This window comes from Somniosus microcephalus, chromosome 7 (genome assembly GCF_052327205.1).
Source record: "Somniosus microcephalus isolate GS21.2 chromosome 7, FLI_Smic_1.0, whole genome shotgun sequence".
Lineage (NCBI taxonomy): Eukaryota > Metazoa > Chordata > Chondrichthyes > Squaliformes > Somniosidae > Somniosus > Somniosus microcephalus.
In genome coordinates this window covers 24166084-24185278 of record NC_140993.1, presented here as the reverse complement: position 1 = coordinate 24185278, position 19195 = coordinate 24166084, and the positions used below count along the sequence as shown (strand labels likewise).

The window sequence follows — 19195 nt, the reverse complement described above, 5'->3', positions numbered from 1 at the left end:
GTTAGGAAGGCAAATGGTATGTTGGCCTTCATTGTAAGAGGATTTGAGTACAGGAGCAAGGATGTCTTACTACAGTTATACAGGGCCTTGGTGAGACCACACCTGGAGTACTGTGTGCAGTTTTGGTCTCCTTACCTAAGAAAGGATATACTTGCCATAGAGTGAGTGCAGCGAAGGTTCACCAGACTGATTCCTGGGATGGCAGGACTGTCGTATGAGGAGAGATTGGGTCGACTAGGCCTGTATTCACTAGAGTTTAGAAGAATGAGAGGGGATCTCATTGAAATGTATAAAATTCTGACAGGGCTAGACAGACTGGATGCAGGGAGGATGTTTCCCTGACTGGGGGGTCTAGAACGAGGAGTCACAGTCTCAGGGTACGGGGTAGGACATTTAGGACAGAGATGAGGAGAAATTTCTTCACTCAGAGGGTGGTGAACCTGTGGAATTCTCGACCACAGAAGGCTGTGGAGGCCAAGTCACTGAATATATTTAAGAAGGAGATAGATAGATTTCTAGGCACAAAAGGCATCAAGGGGTATGGGGAGAGAGCGGGAATATGTATTGATATAGAGGATCAGCCATAATCATATTGAATGGCGGAGCAGGCTCGAAGGGCCGAATGGCCTACTCCTGCTCCTATTTTTCTATGTTTCTAACAAGTCCAATCAGCGGAAAATCACTTGGAGGAGGCGGGGTGAAGACGGGAGCAGAGTTTGAGGCCGCTGTCCACTCCGGACACACCGGCCTCACCATGGCTGATGAAATCGTGGCCACCATTCTGGATTACAAACTTGACTGAAAAAAATGACATTCGAGCTAATGTGCATAGTTTTAAGATGTTCTCTGCACTTTTTAAGTTGCACTATGGGAAGGCTGAGGTTTTTAATCACCAATCTCACAGATGATGTGTTCTTACATTATCAATAGTTGGAAAGAAAAGCAGGAAATGCAAAAAGAAATGCAGAGGTATTCTGTATAAATTGTTTTTTTTAGCATTCTACAAAAATGATGCAGTGGTTCGATAATATACAGATAATTTATTTTATAGTTACATTATGGAGTAACTATAAGGTAAAAGAAAAAAGACTTACATTTATATAGCACCTTTCATGACCTCAGGATATCTGTAAGTGCTTTACAGCCAATGAAACACTTATTGAAGTGTAGTCACTGTGGTAATGTGGGAAGTGTGGCAGCCAATTTGCAGCAAGCTCCCATAAACAGCAATGTGATGATCTGTTTTAGTGATGTTGGTTGAGGGATAAATATTGGCCAGGACACCGGGGATAACTCCCCTGCTCTTCTGCGAAATATGCCATGGGATCTTTTACGTTCACCTGAGAGAGCAGACGGGGCCTCAGTTTAACACCTGATCTGAAAGACGGCTCCTCTGACAGTGCAGCACTCCCTCAGCACTGCACTGGTGTGTCAGCCTAGATTTTCGTGCTCAAGTCTCTGGAGTGGGACTTGAACCCACAACCTCCTGACTCAGAGGCCAGAGTGCTCCCAAATGAACCACGGCCGACACATGGAAATAGAAGCAGGAAATGCAAAAAAAATGCAGAGCTATTCTGTATTAAAAAAAATTGTTAGCATTCTACAAAATTAGTGCAGTGGCTAGTTAATATACAGATAATTATTTTTACAGTTACATTATGGAGTAACTATAAAATATACATCTCTTCCAGATGGAAGGCAGCAAGTAATTTCTTGCTATTCATAGACTTGCGAATATTCATAAGCTTGATCATGTGTGACTTGTTTTATGAGCTTTGATATAATGGAGAGAATAAAGATTAGCCTCTACCTGCTTTGATCATTTGTTTTACTGATTTGTGATCAAGAGTAGCTTTCATTAACTCTAGAAATTAGAGAAAATGTTCGCTGGGAAAGGTAAATGAATTATGCGAGTCAGTAGCTTCATTATAAAATTTGTTCCTAATTTCAATGGTTTGGCATCAGCCTTGTGAACTGTGAAGGTGTAAATAATGATGAAAATCTTTGATATTTTTCTTCTGGTTAGTCTGTTAAAATTTGTCTTGCTGCAGTTGTACAGGGCCTTGGTGAGACTGCACCTTGAGTATCGTGTGCAGTTTTGGTCACCTTACCTGAGGAAGGACGTTCTTGCCATGGAGGGAGTGCAGCAAAGATTCACCAGGCTGATACCTGGGATGGCAGGAATGACATACGAGGAGAGATTGTGTCAATTGGGCTTATACTCATTGGAGTTTAGAAGATTGAGAGGGGATCTCATCAAAACCTATAAAACTCTGTCAGGTCTGGACAGACTAGATGCAGAAAGGATGTTTCTGATGGCTGGGGAGTCCAGAACCAGGGGTCATAGTCTAAGGATAAGGGGTAAGCCATTTAGGACTGAAATGAGGAGGAATTTCTTCACCCAGAGAGTGGTGAACCTGTGGAATTCTCTGCCACAGAAGGCGGTGGAGGCCAGTTCATTAAATATATTCAAGAAAGAGTTGGATATATTTCTTGAGGCTAAAGGGATCAAGGGATATGGGGAGAAGGCAGGGACAGGGTACTGAATTTGGATGATCAGCCATGATCTCATTGAATGGCGGAGCAGGCTCGAAGGGCCGAATGGCCTACTCCTGCTCCTATCTTCTATGTTTCTATATTAATGTAGTGGCGCTTCGTAATTTCCAAACATGCAGCCACTGAGCTTTGAGGCTTTAGCAATGAGTAGACACGTGTCGAAATAAAACGTTCCAAACCATAACTTTGTCTTTAAACTGTTTACTGTAACACCTTACAAACAGAATTACAAAGCAAAACACGTTTAAACGCACACGGTCAAAAACTGTATTGCTCCAGCCCTCAAAGCTTCTGCCTTCTCCAGCCTCGTGGTGCTTGAGCTGTAAAATGGCTGGATACCATGTGACAAGCTTAAGGACTGTACCATTGTAGCAAGAATAAAGGGGGTCACTATACTATTGTAACAAGAAAAGAGGGGGTTTCTCAATACAATAAGTCAGTCAGGTAAATTAACTGTATTATACTATTGAACCAATATTTTAAAGTATTTTCTTTCTTAAACTTTCATGACTCTTACAGTTAGTACGGATAGAAATAGCGAAAGGCAAGTTGTTGAAGAATTTTGTGGAGAGCTTGAACCTGATGATTTCATGGTCTGATATTTGATGGAGCCATTGAATTCCTAGGTGACAGTTTCTTGGATAGTCACATTGGGAACGAGTTCCTTAAAGGTAGCAAAGATTCCTTGAACAGCATTTGCTGCAGATCCTCTTCCAAGTTTGTTTGTAAAAAGGGTAGACTTTTCTGCCACCAAAAGTGCTTTCTCTAACAGGATCCCAGCAGGCAAACACCCTACTCAAAGATGGTGAATTGCGGATTGTCCAACTCCCTGTCTGAGGTTTCCTGACCTGGTTCTCCACCAGCAATTGGAATTTTCACAGAATTCAATACAAACAAGGGCAAATTGAGTCCTCAAGTTTCACGGTGACCAAAGCAAAAATTCCCCTATTTCACACTGGCACTAAAGGCCAGCAAACTTAGCACCTAGACCTGGTGGAAGATGCGACAGTTCCATTCAGGTGATTTCACTTCCAATTTTGTGATATTAATTCCTCTAGACAATGAGTTAGAGTTGGTGGTGGGGTGGGGGTGGGGGTGGGAGGGTATTCTAGACCTCTAGATATATAGACTAGCATTCCATTAGCCTTTTTGATTATTTTCTGTACCTGTTCATGACATTTTAATGACCTGGGTACCTGGACCCCACGTCTCATAGAAACATAGAAACATAGAGATAGGAACAGGAGTAGGCCATTCGGCCCTTCGAGCCTGCTCCGCCATTCAATGAGATCATGGCTGATCTTCGTCTGAGATCATAGCTGATCTTACCAGTTCAGTACCCCGTCCCTGCCTTTTCTCCGTAACCCTTAATCCCCTTAGCCTTCAGAAATATATCCAATTCTCTCTTGAAAATATTTATTGAATTAGCCTTCGCAGCCCTCTGTGGCAGGGAATTCCACAGGCTCACCACTCTTTGAGTGAAGAAATTCTTCCTCATCTCTGTTTTAAATGATTTGCCCGCTATTTTTAGACTGTGGCCCCTGGTTCTGTGCTCCCCGGCCATTGGAAACATTCTCTCTGAATTCAGCCTGTCCAGGCCTGCCATAATTTTATATGTTTCGATGAGATCCCCTCTCAATCTTCTAAACTCCAGTGAGTACAAGCCCAAACTATTTAATCTCTCTTCGTAGGTCATTCCCGCCATTCCAGGTATCAGCCTGGTGAATCGCCGTTGCACTCTTTCCATGGCAAGAACATCCTTCCGCAGATGGGGCGACCAAAACTGTACACAATACTCCAGATGCGGTCTCACCAGCACCTTGTACAGCTGTAGTAAGGTATCCCTATTCCTATACTCGAACCCCCTTGATATGAAGGCCAACATACCATTTGCCTTCTTAATCGCCTGTTGCACCTGCATGCTCTCCTTCAGTGACTGGTGCACAAGAACACCCAGGTCCCTCTGCACTTCCCCATCTCCCAATCTATTGCCATTTAGATAATAATCTACCCTCCTGTTTTTACCCCCAAAGTGGATAACCTCGCATTTATCCACATTATAGTGCATCTGCCACGTATCCGCCCATTCCCCCAACCTGTCCAAATCGCACTGTAGCCTCCTGACATCCTCATCAGAGCCCACCCCTCCTCCTAGTTTAGTGTCGTCAGCGAATTTGGAAATATTGCATCCAATTCCCTGATCCAGATCATTTATATATATTGTGAACAGCTGGGGTCCCAGGACAGATCCTTGCGGCACCCCGCTGGTCACTGCCTGCCACTCCGAAAACGAGCCGTTTATTCCAACTCTCTGTTTTCTATCCGCCAGCCAGTTCTCTATCCACGTTAATACTTTGCCCCCAATCCCATGAGCCTTAATTTTGCATGATAATCTTTTGTGTGGAACCTTATCGAAGGCTTTCTGGAAGTCAAGGTACACCACATCCACTGGCTCTCCCCCATCTATTTTACCAGTTACTTCCTCAAAAAATTCCAGCAGATTAGTCAAACACGATTTACCCTTTGTAAATCCATGTTGACTCTGTCCGATCCTTTCCCCATTTGTCAAGTGCTCCGCTATTTTATCCTTAATAATGGACTCTAGCATTCTGCCCACAACCGATGTAAGGCTTACTGGTCTATAATTCCCTGCTTTCTCTCTATCCCCCTTTTTAAATATTGGGGTAACATTAGCTACCCTCCAATCCACGGGTACTGTTCCCGAGTCAATGGAGTTCCGGAAGATGATCCTTAGAGCATCTGCTATCTCCAGGGCCACCTCCTTAAGTACCCTAGGATGTAGTTTATCAGGCCCCGGGGATTTGTCGGCCTTCAGTCCCCTCAACTTACCCAGCACCATATCCCTAGAGATACTAATTTCTGTCAGCTCCTCCCTCTCATTAGTCCCTATGTTTGCCGATATTCCTGGGAGGTTATTTGTGTCCTCCTTTGTGAATACAGAACCAAAGTATGAGTTTAATTGGTCTGCCATTTCCTTATTCTCCATTATATATTCTCCCGAATCGGACTGCAAGGGACCGACTTGGGATTTTACCAGTCTTTTCCTCCTGATATACCGATAAAAGCTTTTGCAGTCTGTCTTTATGTTTGCTGCAAGTTTACTTTCGTATTCTATTTTCCCCTTCCTGATTAATCCCTTTGTCCTCTTTTGCTGTATCTTGTACTGCCCCCAATCTTCCGGTCTGGTGCTTTTTTTTGCCAGTTGATATGCCCTTTTTTTTGATTTTATGCTGTCCCTAATTTCCCTCGTTATCCACGGTTGAGTCACCTTTTTAGGTTTATTTTTGTGCCAAACTGGTATAAACATGTTCTGGAATTCTTCCATTCTATCTTTGAATGCTTGCCATTGTCTATCCACTGTCAATCCCCCCAGAAACACCACCCAATCAATCTTACCCAATTCCCGTCTCATACCCTCGTAATTCCCTTTATTTAAGTTCTGGACCTTAGTCTCTGATTCAATTTCCTCACTCTCCATCTCGACTGAGAGCTCGATCATATTATGATCGCTCTGACCCAAGGGGCCTCGTACAAGAAGATTGCTGATAAGTCCCTTCTCATTGCACAATACCCAGTCTAAAATGGCCTGATCTCGAGTCGGCTCCTCGACATATTGGTCCAGATAACCGTCCCGAAAACATTCCAGGAATTCCTCCTCCTCAGAATTTTTACTAGTTTGCGTAGTCCAATCAATATGTAAATTAAAGTCACCCATGATGACAGCTGTGCTCTTATCGCACGCTTCTCTAATTTCCCTTTTTATGCCTTCCCTCACCTCCATATTACTATTTGGAGGCCTATATATCACACCCACTAACGTTTTCCTCCCCTTGCTATTTCTCATTTCTACCCATACAGATTCCGTTTCATCCGAGTTAATATCCTTCCTTTCCATTGCATTAATCCCCTCCTTTACCAGCAATGCTACCCCACCTCCCCTACCTTTTTGCCGATCCTTCCTAAATATTGTATATCCCTGGATGTTAAGTTCCCAGCCTTGCCCACCCTGCAGCCACGTTTCTGTAATCCCAATCAAATCATACTTGTTTACCTCTATTTCCACAACTAATTCATCCACCTTGTTCCTAATGCTTCTAGCATTAAGATACAAAGCCTTCAGGCTTGCTTTTTTCACACTCTCATTATGAATTAGTTTGGCCCTTTGTGTTTCTCTCCTTTGCTTATTGCTTCTCACCTTTCTACCATCTATTTCTGACTTCATATGACTTCCCTCTTTTCCACTACCTAGGTTCCCATCCCCCTGCCAAATTAGTTTAAATCCTCCCGAACCGCCCTAGAAAATATTACCCCGAGGACATCGGCTCCCTCACAGTTCAGGTGTAGACCGTCCCCTTGGTACAGGTCACTCCTCCCCAAGAACTGGTTCCAATGCCTCAAGAATTTAAATCCCTCTCCCTTGCACCACTGCTCAAGCCACGTATTTAGCTTATCTATCTTACTCTCTCTAAACTTATTAGCTCGTGGCACTGGTAGCAATCCAGAGATTACTACCTTTGAGGTCCTACTTTTCAATTTAGCTCCTAACTCCCTAAATTCAGCTTGTAGGACCTCCTCCCTCTTTTTACCTACATCGTTGGTACCTACATGTACCACGACAACTGGCTGATCCCCCTCCCCCTTCAGAATGCTCTGCACCCGCTCCGAGACATCCTTGACCCTTGCACCAGGGAGGCAACATACCATCTTGGAGTCTCGGTCTCGGCCACAGAAACTCCTGTCTATCCCCCTTGCAATTGAATCCCCTATCACTATAGCCCTATCCCTCTTTTTCCCGCCCTTCTGTGCAGCAGAGCCAGTCATGGTGCCCTGAACCTGGCTGCTGGTGCCTTCCCCTGATAAGTCATCTCCCCCAACAGTACCCAAAACGGTAAACCTGTTTTGGAGGGAGATGACCGCAGGTGACTCCTGCACTACCTTCCTGCCTTTACCCTGCCTTTTGGTCACCCATTTACTGTCTGAGCTAGCCTTTACCTGCGGTGTGACCAACTCACTGAATGTGCTATCCACAAGATCCTCAGCATCGCGTATGCTCCAGAGTGAGTCCATTCGCAGCTCCAGCGCCGCCATGCGGTCCGCTAGGAGCTGCAGCTGGACACACTTCCTGCACACATAGTTGTCAGGGACAGTGTCCCTGATTTCCCACATGGCACAGGAGGAGCATGACACGGTTCTGAGCTGCCCTTCCATGACTTAACCCTTACAAGACCCTTTTATTTACTACGATTTAGCTTAATTATTGAATTCTACTTAGACTAAGTTTGTGAAAGTACTCACCAACCAGTCACCTACCTGTTTTCTGGTGTTGTATTTTCACTGCCGCCTCCTGTCCTGGAACCTTTTCCACCTAGGTTAGGCTCCTGAAATAAAATAAATTGAACCTACCTTTTCAACTTCCCCTAACCCCTAAAAGGTTAGAGGAGGTGGAAGGGTGGGAGACACTACACTGTAGTGTTTCGGGTTTAGCAACAGCTCCACTTATATAAGAGTTACTGGCCTCCTGCTCTCCCGACTGCCCCAGCAGTTACTGGCCTCCTGCTCTCCCGACTGCACCAGCTCTCTCCTGGAACCTGGATTGGTCGGTGCCTCTGACTGCTCCCTCTCAAGCCTTTAAGCTCTCCCGCCTCGGGCTGCTCCCGCGCAGGTCCGCTGCTTCTCCGGTCTCGGGGCTGTGGGCCTCTCTGCTCTGCTGTTGATTTGGTCCCGCCTCTGCTGAACCCGCCGGTTTTAAGTGCCGCCGGTCGCGCTGCTGCTCTCCCACAGGTCCAAGCTCTCTGACCTCGCATCTGCTGAACCCGCCGGTTTTAAGTGCCGCCGGTCGCGCTGCTGCTCTCCCACAGGTCCAAGCTCTCTGACCTCGCCTCTGCTGAACCTGCCGGTTTTAAGTGCCGCCGGTCGCGCTGCTGCTCTCCCACAGGTCCAAGCTCTCTGACCTCGCCTCTGCTGAACCCGCTGGTTTTAAGTGCCGCCGGTCGCGCTGCTGCTCTCCCACAGGTCCAAGCTCTCTGACCTCGCCTCTGCTGAACCCGCCGGTTTTAAGTGCCGCCGGTCGCGCTGCTGCTCTCCCACAGGTCCAAGCTCTCTGACCTCGCCTCTGCTGAACCCGCCGGTTTTAAGTGCCGCCGGTCGCGCTGCTGCTCTCCCACAGGTCCAAGCTCTCTGACCTCGCCTCTGCTGAACCCGCCGGTTTTAAGTGCCGCCGGTCGCGCTGCTGCTCTCCCACAGGTCCAAGCTCTCTGACCTCGCCTCTGCTGAACCCGCCGGTTTTAAGTGCCGCCGGTCGCGCTGCTGCTCTCCCACAGGTCCAAGCTCTCTGACCTCGCCTCTGCTGAACCCGCCGGTTTTAAGTGCCGCCGGTCGCGCTGCTGCTCTCCCACAGGTCCAAGCTCTCTGACCTCGCCTCTGCTGAACCCGCCGTTGGACCTCCACTTTTTTTTAGCCTTTCACCATTTAGAAAGATTGGAGTATTGTGTCCAATTCTAGGCACCACACTTTAGGAAGGATGTCAAGGCCACGGAGAGGGTGCAGAGGAGATTTACTAGAATGGTACCAGGGATGAGGGTCTTCAGTTACGTGGAGAGTACCGGAGAAGCTGGGATTGTTCTCCTTAGAGCAGAGAAGGTTAAGGGGAGATTTAAAAGAGGTGTTCAAAATTGAGGGGTTTTGTTAGAGTAAATAAGGAGAAACCGTTACCACTGGCAGGAGAGTAGATAACCAGAGGACACAGACCTAAGGTAATTGGCAAAAGGATCAGAGGGGAGATGAGGAGAATTTATTTTACGCAGCGAGTTGTTGTGATCTGGAACGCGCTGCCTGAAAGGGCGGTGGAAGCAGATTCAATAGTAACTTTCAAAAGGGGTATTGGATAAATAGTTGAAAAGGAAACATTTGCAGGGCTATGGGGAAAGAGCAGGGGGAGTGGGACTAATTGGGTGACTCTTTCAAAGAGCCGGCACAGGCACGATGGGTGGAATGGCCTCCTTCTGTGCTGTATCGTTCAATGATTCTATGATGACGCTACCTTGCTATCTTCAGTGGAGAACGGTATCCTCGAGGATTTCAAAGTCAGCACGATGGAGGTATTAATATCTCGGGGGACTTGCAAATCCTCCAGATCAGATTATGATTTTATATTTATATATAAACGTGCTGCAGGACACCAGGGAGGGAAATCTATTGTTCACTGGCTGTCGTCAAGGAAGGATCAGTGCGCACTCGTGTGGTTCAGTGGATCTGGAAGCACATAAAGGTAGTACCGATATTTGTAAAGGGTCAGAAGCTCACCTTGGCAACCACATCAACAGCATCAACAACAGGTAAGCTAACAGTTTCCTGAGTGCCAGACTACAGGAGCTCTTCAACAACAATAACCCTCAGAGAGGATTTTGAAAGAGAAGATCTTGCTGGATATTTACAGATAAAGTAGACACTGGATCGCCCATCGACACAGGTTAATTTCGTTTTTCAGCTAGATTTTCATATAAAAAAGTTCCATATAAAAGACGTGGCAACTAAAAAGCCACAAAAATGCGAGGGTACATCAAAGAGCTGGGTATGAAATACTTTAAAATAGGAAACAGAAAGCAATTGGGAGAAGTGGAAGATTACTGCTGTGCCACGGAGGAGAGCCTAACGACAGATCCGATTTCCCAAAACGGGGCATCCATGAGGCACTATAGGCTGTCAGCAACAATAGATTTATAAGAACATAAAAAATAGGAGCAGGAGTAGGCTCTATGGCCCCTCGAGCCTGCTCCGCCATTCAATAAGATCATGGCTGATCTTCAACCTCAACTCCACTTTTCCATCCTATCCCCATATCCCTCGATTCCCCATGAGTCCAAAAATCTAGTGATCTCAGCCTTGTAGATAGATATTCAATGACTGAGCCTCCACAGCCCTCTGGGGAAGAGAATTCCATAGAGAATACAACCGCAATCAATAATCTAATGGACCAGCGCAACCCTCGCTCTGTGATTATCAAGCTGTGAGGTCAACCCTGGGTCAATGTAGAGCAAGCAATGTATGACAGGAGCAGCAACAGGCATACCTTAGAAAAAAAATCCCAGGCCTCTCCTGGTCCATGATCTGCCTCGCGGCAGGTTTGACCTGATGTGGGGAGCCCTCACTGCTCCCCCGCTCAGGTCTCTGACTAAACTTGCAGTCGGGTCTCGATCAGCATATTAAAGAAGGACCCATCTGCCTTCCTGCAGGTGTCCCGCTCGCCTGCCCGAAACAGCAGATTAATATTGGCACACGGCGGGAAAGCAGTGGAATCACATAGGGTAGTTGCTGCCTGACATTAAATTACCCCGACCAGGATCCACCAGGTTGTGGTGGGCTCGGGAGTGGGAGAAGGGGGGAGGCTGCGGGGGGCGCGGGGAAGTTAAACGTGGGGTCTGATTCACATGGATGTTTCTGTTATTAGTCGACAGTGCTCAGATCACCCGCTCCGATCACCCGCTCCGATCGCCCGCTCCGACCGCCTGCTCCGATCGCCCACTCCGACCGCCTGCTCAGATCGCCCACTCCGATCGCTCGCTCCGATCGCCCGCTCCGACCGCCTGCTCCGATCGCCCACTCCGACCGCCTGCTCCGATCGCCCACTCCGATCGCTCGCTCCGATCGCTCGCTCCGACCGCCCGCTCAGATCACCCGCTCCGATCACCCGCTCCGATCGCCCGCTCCGATCGCCCGCTCCGACCGCCCGCTCCGATCGCCCGCTCCGATCGCTCGCTCCGACCGCCCGCTCCGACCGCCCGCTCTGATCACCCGCTCCGATCGCTCGCTCCGACCGCCTGCTCCGATCGCCCACTCCGATCGCTCGCTCCGACCGCCCGCTCCGACCGCCTGCTCCGACTGCCCGCTCCGACCGTCCGCTCCGACCGCCCGCTCCGACCGCCCGCTCCGACCGTCCGCTCTGATCACCCGCTCCGATCGCCCGCTCCGATCGCCTTCTCCGCTCACCCTCTCCGATCGCCCGCTCCGATCACCTGCTCTGTCAGTGCCTGATGGCGTTCTGTTGCACCACCAAGCCTCTTGCAGGTAGTGTCTGGGTGAGCTGGGGTGAACTCCAGGTGTTTGGCGTGCAGCACCTGTATAGCTTGCTGTTGATGTGCTGGCCAGCCACTGGCAGACCAGATCGCAAAATATTTCCACTACTTCTTCTTCTTCTTAGGCAGTCCCTCGGGACCGAGGATGACTTGCTTCCACATTAAAAATGAGTTCTCTGGTGACTGATGAGTCCAATGCGGGACCTACAGTCTCTGTCACAGGTGGGGCAGACGCTGGTTGGAGGGGCAGGTGGGTGGTGTGCTTGGGTTGACGTGCGCTCCTTGCGCTGCCTGTGCTTGGCTTCCGCTACTACTTCAGCCTTATGGACTACTGCTGATGAGGAGGATAAGCACCGGCCGGGACTGATTGGGCCGGGCGGCCTGTTCCCCTGTTGTAATTTCTCTGTAATTCTAGCCATAAAATTAGTGAAGTTAAAACGAGAAAGTTTCAGTCAGGCAGGCTGAATACAACCATTCTGAAGTTCATTCACTACAACCTTGTCTCTTGTTAATTATACAATTATTGTATGGCTGTTGTTACAAGTTAAAGCCACAACTATTGTTATTGAGCCAGAACAATATGAAGAAAGACTTGCATTTATATAGCGCCTTTCACAACCTCAGGATGTCACAAAGTGCTTTACTGCCAATTAAGTCCTTTCGCGAAAGGTCATCGACCTGAAACGTTAACTCTGTTTCTCTCTCCACAGATGCTGCCTGACCTGCTGAGCATTTCCAGCATTTTCTGTTTTTATTTCAGATTTCCAGCATCCGCAGTATTTTACTTAAGTATTTTTTGAAGTGTAGTCACTGTTGTAATGTAGGAAACGTGGCAGCCAATTTGCGCACAGCAAGCTCCCACAAACAGCAAATGAGATAATGACCAGATGATCTGTTTTTAGTGATGTTGGTTGAGGGATAAATATTGGCCAGGACACTGGGGAGAACTCCCCTGCTCTTCTTCGAAATAGTGCCGTGGGATCTTTTGGGCTGGATTTTGTCAATGGGGACGTGATGGAGGCGGGACTCCCACTTTTTGGGTTGTAGTCCCGCCTCCATCGATTTGTGGCCAACCCACGCGATTTTCCCTTGATTGACCTTGTTGAGCCCGCCTAGCGGACTCAGCAGGCAAATTAAGAGACACCCGGTTACAGGTGACGTCAGGGATTGACATTTCATCTGTCAAGAGCTTTTGACAGATGAAATATCAGCATTTGACAGCTCTGTGAAGCTGTCAAACACTGACAATCTGACTTCTAACTTGAGTCCTTCTCCACAGACTCGGTTAGAAATCTCTCCAGAACAGAAAGCAGAGGCTGCAACTTTTGACAGATAGCGGCCATTCTGCTTTCTGTGCCAGTGAGATGAGGGACTCCCGAGACCTGAAGGAAGGAAGCCTGCATTAGTAAGTAAAGGTAAGTAAAACTTATTTAAACACTTTACACATACCAAACACACTTACCTCTGCACTCATGCACCCATCACTCACCTGAACACCGGACATCTCGAACCCTCCAAGCCCTTCAGCCTCGCTAATTTGGCGTGGTTTGGAGCCGTCGGGAAGCCCACACTTCAGGGCTAAAAATAGGGATTAGGCCAAAAACTGCCTGTTAACTACCTGTTAACAGTCAGTTAATCGGCACTAACCCCTTCCCAGCACAGCTCGGGTACCCGCCTCCTGGGAAACGGGCATGGAGGCGGGTTGGGGGCGGGAAGGGTTCGTGCCCCCCGATTCTGCAATTTTCCCCCCACTCCCGCCTCCAAACCCGCCGCCACGGGGCTTGGAAATTCGAGCCCTTTGTGTTCGCTCGTCGCAGCCTGGGTTTAACACCTCATCCAAAACACAGCATCTCCAACCGCTCGCTCAGGACTATGCTGGAGTGCCAGGATAGATTTTTGTGCTCAAGGGTCTGGAGTGGGTGTTGAACACACAACCATTCTGACATCAGAGGCGAGCGTGCTCACCAACTGAGCCACAGCTGACAATGCCTATAGCGTGTAACAGTCAAAGGAAAAGGGAATATTGCCATCTGATCTTTGTGGGCTGCATTTAAAGCTGGGTCCCACTGCTGAAAGAAATGAAAATGTTTTGTTGCAGTCTCGATCTTCTGATCTGCCAGAATACCGATCAGGAGATTCCAACACATGGGCCCTGCTTGTTTAACTCTGACTGGGCTTTGGCCGAGTGGGTGACAGAGTGAGTGTGACACTCATCCACTGCAGAGCGTGTGAGGCCAGGGATATTTTAACCTGCAGGGTTAATTTGACCGGTGGGTTGCCTGGCTGATTCGCTGAGCTAACGGGAAACCTGCCCACATTCGGGGGGGGCAATTTGGTCACCTGTCCTAATATCTCCTTATGTGGCTCGGTGTGAAATTTGGTTTCATGACGCTCCTGTGAAGCGCCCTGGGACGTGTTACTACATTAAAGGTGCTATACAAACAGAGAGAAAGACTTGCATTTATATAGCACCTTGTGTCAGCTGGGGCTCAGTGGGTCGCACACTCGTCTCTGAGACAGAAGGTTGTGGGTTCACAGTCCCACTCCAGAGACTTGAGCACATAAAGCTAGGCTGACACTCCAGTGCAGTGCTGGGGGAGTGCCGCACTGTCGGAGGTGCCGTCTTTCGGATGAGACGTTAAACCGAGGCCTCCTTCTGCTCTCTCAGGTGGACGTAAAAGATCCCATGGCACTATTTTCAAAGAAGAGCAGGGGAGTTATCCCCGGTGTCCTGGGCCAATATTTATCCCTCAATCAACATAACAAAAAAACAGATTATCTGGTCATTATCACATTGCTGTCTGTGGGAGCTTGCTGTGTGCAATTTGGCTGCTGCGTTTCCCATATTACAACGGTGACTCCACTTCAAAAGGTACTTCATTGGCTGTAAAGCGCTTTGAGATGTCCGGTGGTCGTTAAAGGCGCTATATAAATGCAAGTCTTTCTGTCTTTCACAACCTCAGGACGTCCCGAATCACTTTACAGCTGACGAAGTACTTTTGAAGAGCAGTCACTTTTGTAACGTAGGAGATGTGACAATGTCCAGATAATTTGTTTTTTGTTATGTTGGCTGAGCAATAAATATTGGCCAGTGTCAGCCAGGAATTGTTGTGCTCAAGTCTCTGGAGTGGGACTTTTGAACCCACGACCTTCTGACTCAGTAGATGAGAGGGTTACCCACTCCGCCACGGCTGACATGCAAGCCATTGAGGGAATTCCAGAGCTTAGGGCAGAGGCAGCTGAAGATACGGCCGCCTGTGGTGGAGCGATGAAAATCCAGGGATCCGCAAGAGGCCAGAATTGAAGGAGCGCAGAGATCTTGGAAGGTTGTAGGGCTGGTGGCAGTTACAGCGATAGCCTGTATTGTATTTAGTAATGAGGGATCTGCCTCTTCCCAGCGGGTCTGCATCCCACCAGAGTCAGCTCCCGAGTTAAAATGGCGGTCGGCGGGTCTCTGGCGGGAATGGGGGCAGTAAGACTCGTTCCTTCTTCATTTCTGTCGCTCACCCCGCAACTGCTGGGCGCGTTGGGGTTAAAATCGGGATTATTTCTACATCCTCCCCGAGCGCTCATCAGCGCAGGAAATGAGTGCAGCGGATTTTGGGTGGATGACGTTTTTTTTAACTTTCTTCCCTGCAGGATTTTATCAGTACAACGTGCCTGAATCTTTGCCTGTGGCTTCAACCATTGCTAAGATAAAAGCTCTCGATGCCGACATTGGTCCAAACGCTGAGATGGAATACAGGATCATTGATGGCGATGGCCTTGCCGTTCTCAGAATTTCGACTGACAAGGAGACGCAGGAGGGGATCATCGCTCTTCAGAAGGTAAGACCGGGCAAATGGAAAATCTTCTGCTGAGGTGTGAGAATGAAGGCTTTGTTGACTAAATTGAATTCTGCTAGCCTTTGCGGAACTGAACTGAAGGGAATTTAATCACAGCACAAACCAGAGCACAATATCACTCTCAATGTAGCGGGACAGTACATACAGGTTTTGAAATGATAGATTATACATTAATTTTCAACGTTGTCACTTGTGGTTACTGTCTCTCTTGTCGCCTACTGGTTTCTCAGTTACAACACCGCACTTTGGCTGACTTCCAGTGCATCTAAAACTATTTATAACCTTTCTTGCTGTTAGCTATCTGACCCTGTTTTCTCTGCAATAATCCCACATCAGAGTTAGTCTACCCCCTGTATCAAATCTTTCAATTATAGCTTTAAATCTTCACCATGAAATCTAAAGTCCCTTAAAGTCACCTCCTGACTCCCCAAAGCCCCAGGAGTGTGATGGAATACTCTCCACTTGCCTGGATGAGTGCAGCTCCAACAACACTCAAGAAGCTCGACACCATCCAGGATAATGCAGCTCGCTTGACTGGCACCCCATCCACCACCTTAAACAGTCACTCCCTCCACCACTGGCGTACTGTGGCTGCAGTGTGTACCCTCTACAAGATGCACTGCAGCAACTCGCCAAGGCTTCTTCGGCAGCACCTCCCAAACCCACGACCTCTATGCCTAGAAGGACAAGGGCAGCAGGTGCATGGGAACACCACCACCTCCAAGTTCCCCTCCAAGTCACACACACCATCCTGACTTGGAAATATATCACCGATCCTTCAACGTCCTGGGTCAAAATCCTGGAACTCCCTCCCTAACAGCACTGTGGGAGTACCTTCACCACACAGACTGCTGTGGTTCAAGAAGGCAGCTCACCACCACCTTCTTGAGGGCAATTAGGGATGGGCAATAAATGCTGGCCTTGCCAGCGACGCCCACATCCCAGGAATGAATAAAAATAAAGGCTGGTGGCAGCCAGAAAATGAGGACAAGGAATGTCAACTTTAACCCCCCTCCCCCCACAAAGAAATGTTCCCTGTCAGCTTATCACAGAGATATTATTACCCTTCGGAAATGTGCAATAAAGTTAGTTCTGCGTGCCATGAGGAATGGATGAGAAATAGTTGAGAAAGCTTTCAAGATTATGAAGAGAATTGACAATATTAATTCAGGAAGATTGTTCAGTATGGTGAAGAGTTCAAATACCATCCGGCACAAGTTTAAAAAGTAGGAAGTTAGGAACAAGATAGGAGGTCAAGCAGAATGGTTAGATATGCTCGCTGACTTGCAGTGGCTCTATTTTAAAATTGTCATCTTTGTTTTCAAATCCATGGCCTCACCCCTCCCTATCTCTGTAACCACCTCCAGCCCTACAACCCTTCGAGATATCTGCGCTCCTCTTATTCTGGGCTCTTGAGCACCCCTGATTTTAATCGCTCCACCATTGGCGGCCGCGCCTTCAGCTGCCAAGGCCCTAAGCTCAGGAATTCCCTTCCTAAACCTCTCCGCCTCTCTACCTCTCTCTCTCTCCTCCTTTAAGACACTCCTTAAAACCTATCGCTTTGACCAAGCTTTTGGTCATCTGTCCTAATATCTCCTTATGTGGCTCGCTATCAAATTGTGTGTGATAATCGCTCCTGTGAAGCGCCCTGGTACATTTCACTATGTTAAAGGCGCTATATAAATGCAAGTTGTTGTGGTTGATACAAAAGCTATTGTATGAAATCAGTGACCAGAGAAGGCTATTGAAGCAGGTGGTAGACATTGGCGGAAATAGCAATCAGATGTGTTTCTGGAGAAAGAAGAATATGAGACATATGGTGATAGGTCAGATAAGTGGATTGAACTGTGTAACTTGAATGAGATTTTTTGGGGCCTGTTGGCCTTCTATTGTTCCTAAAAAAAAAAATGCCACTTCTGTATTATGATTCGCTTATGGTGCTGTGATTCTATGCTTTCTCCTGCGGACAGTGCATGTTTCAATTAGAAAGGGGCAATTTATCGACTTTGCTTTCCTGCCGGGGAGCTTCACCTGTTGGCTGCGTGTGTTGTAAGTTAGGGATTTCCTGAGCGGGTTGCCAACTCTGTTGGGCATATTCCTGGAGGTATCATCACATGACCCTCCTGCCATTGGTCGCCCAACACGTCCATTATTCCCACGTACCAATCGGAAAGCGAATAGAGTCAACGGGGTTGACTTATGAAGAAAGGTTGAGCAGGTTGGGCCTATACTCATTGGAATTTAGAAGAATGAGAGGTGATCTTATCGAAACATATAAGATACTGAGGGGGCCCGACAAGGTAGATGCAGAGAGGATGTTTCCCCTCGAGGGGGAATCTAGAACTCGGGGCATAGTTTCAGAATAAAGGGTCGCCCTTTTAGAACTGAGATGAGGAGGAATTTCTTCTCTCAGAGGGTTGTAAATCTGTGGATTTCTCTGCCCCAGAGAGTCGTGGAGGCTGGGTCATTAAATACATTTAAGATGGAGATTGGCAGATTTTGCAAGATAAGGGAGTGAGGGTTATGGGGAGCGGGCGGGGAAGTGGCTTTGATCTTATTGAATGGCGGAGCAGGCTCGAGGGACCAAGTGGCCTATTCCTGCTCCTATTTCTTATGTTCTGATGTAGACTCACCATTACCTGACTGGAGGGTTCTTGACTGTCAGTCAACGAGGCTTTGCCGCCCGATCTCCAATATTAGTGTAACTGATGAATGAAAATGTTCAAAGGGCGTCCTTATACATGAGTCACGAATGTGCAGGTGCAGCAAGCCATTAGGAAGGCAAATGGTATGCTGGCCTTCATTACAAGAGGATTTGCATACAGGAGTAAAGAAGTCTTACTCCAATTATATAGGGCCTTGGTGAGACCACACCTGGAGTATTGTGTACAATTTTCATCTCCTTACTTAAGGAAGGGTATACTTGCCATAGAGGGAGTGCAACGAATGTTCATGAGATTGATTCCTGGGATGGCGGGACTGTCGTATGAGAAGAGATTGAGTAAACTAGGCCTGTATTCTCTTGAATTCAGAAGAATGAGAGGGGATCTCATTGAAGCATACAAAATTATTACAGGGCTTGATAGGGTGGATGCTGGGAGAATATTTCCCTTGGCTGGGGAGTCTAGAACCAGGGGCCACAGCCTCAGGATAAAGGGTAGGCCATTCAGAACTGAGATGAGAAGAAATTTCTTCACAGAGGGTGGTGAATCTTTGGAATTCACTACCCCAGAGGGCTGTGGAGGCTCAGTCATTGGGTACATTCAAAACAGAAGTCGATAGATTTATGACTAGTAAAGGCATCAAGGGATATGGCGATAAGGCTGGTAAATGGAATTGAGGCAGAAAATCAGCTATGATCTCATTGAATGGCGGAGCAGGCTTGAAGGGCTGAATGGCCTACTCCTGCTCCTATTTCTTATGTTCTTATGTTCTTAAATGGGAAAAAAACAACATTATTTTAACACCTCAGTGATTTTTCTCCAGGCTGGCTGGAAGCAGTGCCCAGGAGATCAATCTTTAATTCCTGGAGGCTCCAAAGCGATTTACTGACCATTTGCCAAATGCACAGCACATGCCCAAATCCCTGACATTGTCTCCCAGCTGGCAAGGCCTCCTGCTGTGAAGATAACTCAAGATAATTACTCCGACAATGTTAGTTTAATGTTGCATGTTGCCCAACTCTGAAAGTCAACAGAGTAC

At 47.6% G+C, this 19195-nt stretch overlaps 1 protein-coding gene across 1 annotated transcript in view; it reads left to right on the top strand.

Annotated features, from left to right (window-relative positions):
* Positions 1–19195, top strand: part of cdh7a (cadherin 7a) — a 157806-nt gene that overhangs the window by 76707 nt on the left and 61904 nt on the right. The window contains exon 6 of the mRNA XM_085992296.1: positions 15288–15475. Coding sequence (XP_085848422.1) covers positions 15288–15475 — 188 coding nt within the window. The remainder of the gene's footprint in view (positions 1–15287; positions 15476–19195) is intronic.